We start from the raw sequence: 5,182 nt of genomic DNA on the forward strand, positions 1-5,182 counted from the left end.
ATCCTATCTAGGATTTCCCTAGGCAGAACAGATAATCGTACTATTTCACCTTTCTCTAAAGACTTAAGAAACATAAATAGATCCATAAATAGCTCATATAAATATAGGTTTTACCTTTTAAATAATAAAATTCCAAGTCTGGCATACTGTCTTCTTTTAAAAAAATACAAAATAAGCCATGTAATTCATTAAAAAATGAATTTGGGGACCTAAGATTCTTAGGGCCTTTTAAATACATAAATAACATAAAGCACTTAGAAAAGCAAACAAGAAGCTCATAAACTTTCCTTCTTGGGGAGAGGGAAAAATGATTCAGATTCAATCTCTGAATCAAAGTGTTACCTTTGAAACTTCAACTGTATGAACTTGTTTAAGAACCCTAGTGAGTTAGCTCAGAAATGGGGCTGGGTGTACTCCCCAGACAGCCCTAACTGATTCGGGGAGCTGGGGTCAGACCGGAAACTCTTAAGCTGCATGGAGGACCATGGGTTTGACACAGGTACAGCCCACATCTACCAGCATCTTCTCCAGCCGGAAGGAATGGGGGCAGTGCCGAGGCTCCCTTCGCAGGACCAGGATCTCTTGCTGGATAGCAACGGAGTTCAGGTGGTGGTCTAGCTTCCCTTCAGCATTGACACAGAACAAGTGGCGGCACTTCGCCTCCCAGATCACAGAGGGATATCTCTCGGGGTCCTCGTTGGGGCTACAGGGAAGACAAAAGCCAGGGAGAGAGAGTGAATTTCTGGTAAAGCAAGAGGAAAAGCAAGCAGGAATAATCGCAGGGAGACAAATTCACAGGGTGACAAATAATAGGCATTGCAAATTCTCTAAGTACTGTTAGTCTGAAAAAGGAGTAGTTTCGGAAATCTTGGATTTTTAAGCACATGAAATGTTTTAGAAAAAAGACAATGATCTTTTTCTGCCCAATTTCTTTGAAGAATGAAGAAAATAAGATAGATTGGGACTACAGAAGTTTGACACAAAGGATAATTTTGGGGGTGATACATTTGCTAGATGGAAAAAGACCAAGGGAATCATCCAGGAATAAGATAGCTGCTAATCTGACTTAATGAAGTCTGTCTTTGAAACATGGAATATATCAAAATTTTGTCTGAATGTACATTCTTAGAAAGGAGCACAGAGCTGATATGAAGGCCTGGAAACAAAAGCTTCAGTCTCTCTATAAGCTCCTCATTTTTTTCTCTTCCAGCTGAGTGAATAATTTGCTTGTTTGAGTTGGTTTATTTGAACTATTCTTAGTCATGGGAAGAGGAGAAGAAACCCTACAGTCAGGTGAATCTGTAGGTACCACATAACTGAGGCTTATTTGTTTAAAATCAAGTTATCAAAATACATTTTGTGTTTAATTCTTCATGGGATCTAAATACTAGAAGTAGCAAAGACACAACAAATCTAGGTCTGTTGGGGATGTAGATCAAGACTAACTTAAAAAGAGGTGGAAATATCCAACATGATACTTCCTCCACTGGAATTCAAGCTATAGTTTTCCAGTGCTCATAAGACCAAAAAAAAAAAAAAAGTATAAAAATTCCAGTTAATTACTAGTTATTTCCAAGCAATCTTCTTAATGGTAGTTCTGGTTAAAAACAAAGAGAATTCAGTGATAAATGTCTATTTTTTAAAATAAATAAACAATAGACTTGGGGTATCATAGATATGAGAATGATGACCACCATTAATTTGGGTGGGTTTTCGGCGTCAGTGACAATGAGAGCTAATAGGATAGGTATTGGGAGTAGGGATATCCTGTGCTCTAGCAAATAAGTTTGTAAAATGAAAGTTTGAGAATCATTATTTTCCACAATGGCCTCTCCAGTTTTGACTGATGATTCTGAGTGAGTAAAATTATCCTCGAGATGATTTAACTGGCAGTCTGATATACAAAAGGTAGAAGAATACAAAGATTTTATCGGAGGCGCTTACGTACTGGAGATTCCAAGGTGAGGTGGAACGGTTGTAGTAATCGGAGGGCCTTCTGGGATTCGTACTCCGGTTATGGATATTTAGGTTGACCTTCACACTCTGAGGGAATCTCTTGTCCTCGGTATTTGGGCATCCTGGATTTTGGGGGATTATTACTGCTGCCTTCACGATAGCCCCCAGACTCACCAGTAGCAGCAGTGCCTGGAACTGAATGGGAAAGGAGAGAGAGGTAAGAGACCGGATTACCATGTGGTTTTGTTAATAAATTTTGATGATTGTATTCGTAATCATAGAGAACATATGATGCTACAGGACAATCTATTCTAAAATTTCGGATCAGTTAAATGAAAAACTGGTTACGTGACCAAAATAATCTTAATACCATAAAGTTTTTACCACCAGTCTTGAATATTCTTTTGATTTAGGAAAGCTACGTTACACATTGGCTGGCAGTAATTTTAGTAAAAATGGCAAGTCATCCTGTCAGTACATGCATCATTGCCAGATCATGAGGGTAATATTGACCTTGATTTTCTAGGAGGAAATGTCTTCCTATACCACTGTTCTCTGTGCTAGCAGTCTGTGAAGTCCTATGTGAAGTCAAATGTACACTTAGGGAGAAAGGGCCATAGAAAATCCATGTGGTATCAGTATTTGTATTAGAAATTGCTGTTGGTACCACTGACAAACATCCCACAAAAAACTGGATCCCCTTTTAGTTTTCTCAGGTATGTTTTACAGTTTTCTAAGATTATGTGTATTGATTCTGTAATCAAATTACATTTCAAAAAAGACATTTTTAAAATATAAGGACCATTTACTCTAAACCACACTTATACATGTATCTGATGAGAACCAAATAGGTTTGGTGTACGAAGACTATGGCATAATAATAAAATAATGGAAAGAAAAGTCATTTCCACAACTTATTAAATCCTCAAGGATAGTGGCCCATCTTATTTTGGATTAAAGAAAAAGTCTGTGGGAGAATTATATTAAATCACTTGTAGTCAGAAAAATAAACATTTTTTCTTACTACACAGCATTATGTGATACTTCTTGTGTGGTTTAGCCCCAACATAGCTATCTTTCAGTTTTAATCTCATCTTTCAAACTGAAGTGTGTCAGTTCTTGAAAATGCTATACAATGACAAGTCTCTACAAGCTTTCATTTCCTATTCTATATAATCAGTCGTCTTAGATCTACATAGTTAGAATCCAGAATTTCACACCCACAGTCCAGAAGTATTAACTGGTGCCAATCAACAAGAGCAATGCACATTAGTGCAGGACTCACCATGGATGAAGTTCCTACAGGAGCCATTGTAGTTTCTCTTGATTAACTGGAGCTGGATGAGCTTTTGCCTGTTGCGAGACGGATAAAGTGCAGTGCTATCTTCTCTCTTTTTATAGGACTTTGCTTCTTCTGTGGTCACTTACGTTGGCGTGTCAGAGTAGGTTCAGGGGTGACACCATTTTGGTTAAAAGTTCCATCCCCAAATGAGGTCAGAGAAGAATCTCCCCTGTGTGACGGGTAAAATCTGCTTGATATCATGAAGGAAACTGGGAAGGACAGAAATTCATGTTTCTAAAGACTATGTCCTCAAGGAATTATTACTTGTCAGAAGCTGAGCAAAGATGCTTTACTTCTGAGCTTATATAATTAATGTATGGGCATATATAAAGCTGCCATAAGATCTATGCTTTATTTTAATGGCTCATGGAAAAATAAAAGTTTGACATAACAGTCAAATTTTCTGGTGCTATGTGCCTTGATTTCCAATTCTTTTCCTCACCATATTCCCTAGCCAGATGTTGTGGAGACCATTTCAGAAACTTCTCAAAATCTCACCGTATAAACAAATAAAAAAGGAATAAATAATTAAATGATGACCGGATATATTGTTTTATTGAATTAACACCTGCTTTGTTGAATGTCTGCTCTGCTAAGGAACAAATAACTAGGTTCAAGAGACAGGTGATTTACAATTAAATGCGTGTCTAACTAACCAAGCATCTTGTTGACTCATGCAATTCTTTAGGAGAAAAGAGATGGAGATGGAAGAGCGAGGAGATGTAGACAGACAATGGAAGGAATTGAAAATAGAGATAGAGACTGAAGAAAGGTGATGGAGGTAGAGGAAAGGAGAGCAACAAAGAGTAGAGAATAAGAACAAAAAGGGACTATTTCTGTTCTGTTTGTTCATTTATTCTGTCTTTAGAAGCCACATATACGTGATATCATGTGTTATTTGTCTTTCTCCATCTGACTTATTTCACTTAGCATAATGTTCTCTAGGTCCATTCATATTGGGGGTAATACATGGGGGGGTTATCACTTTGTGAGGGGTATAAATGTCTAACTATTACATTGTTTTGTATATCTGAAACTAATTTTTAAAAAAATCCTAAAAAAAAAAGAACAAGAAGGGAGAGGAGTGAGAGGGGATAAGGAGGAAAGAGAGAAGGGAATGGTTCTCTCCTTCCTTTTCTCTCTGCTGTCTCACTGAGATGGACTTTGATTTCAGGTCCTTGAGAGTAACTCCGCCTGAGGAACACTGAGGACCAGCCTGAGGATGATAAAAATGAGAGATCAGTTCATACAGATGTGGCTGATAGCATGTCACCCTCTCTCTGCCCTTCTCCCCAGTGAGGTGAAGAATGGGTCCCAGGTACTCTCAGCTTGTTTTTCATATTATACATGGTAATATAGGGAGGCTGGCTACCAGTTCTATTAATAACTCAATGGTTGGTGTGTATAAGAAGGTTGCTGAATTTGGGGCCTGTTTTTCTTGAAATCCATTCCACCTTACCCTGATCCAGTTTGTATTTCAAACTGCTGACCCTTCATGTTGCTTTCTCAGATTCCCTGGTCAGCTGGCTTTTAGCAAGGTGTAGCCAGAGGGAAACTGGAGGGCAGAAGGATGGGAGTGAGGAGAAGGAAGAGGTCTCCTCACTCTGTTTCCTAGAGCACTGTTGCTCTCTTTGTCCCTCCAGCCTTGGGATGATAGTAGCCTCTTGTTGATGCCAATCTCAATCATCATGGATAAAAGTTTCTTGCATTAAATCTCCTCTTTGTAAATGCCTGAACTGACTTCTGTTTTGCTGGCGAGATAGACCCTGACTTATCAGTGAGGGAGGTCATGAGGGGCTGAATTGCAGGGGTGATTGTAGATGATCTTGATAGGCAAAGCAGATTGAGACAGAAGAGAAAGTAAGATGCATCTTCTCCTGATTC

The 5,182-nt window shown here is 38.6% G+C and overlaps 1 protein-coding gene across 1 annotated transcript; it reads right to left on the reverse strand.

Moving 5' to 3' along the window:
• Positions 1-465: 465 nt before the first annotated feature.
• Positions 466-3,268, reverse strand: IL17A (interleukin 17A; the record flags this gene model as incomplete). The annotated part of the gene is made up of 3 exons (XM_081042247.1): positions 466-703; positions 1,949-2,151; positions 3,242-3,268. The coding sequence occupies 3 exons, from the start codon at positions 3,266-3,268 to the stop codon at positions 466-468; spliced, it is 468 nt and encodes a 155-aa protein (XP_080898373.1).
• Between the last annotated feature and the right edge of the window lie 1,914 nt (positions 3,269-5,182).

This window comes from Rhinolophus hipposideros, assembly GCF_964194185.1.
Source record: "Rhinolophus hipposideros genome assembly, chromosome: 3".
Lineage (NCBI taxonomy): Eukaryota > Metazoa > Chordata > Mammalia > Chiroptera > Rhinolophidae > Rhinolophus > Rhinolophus hipposideros.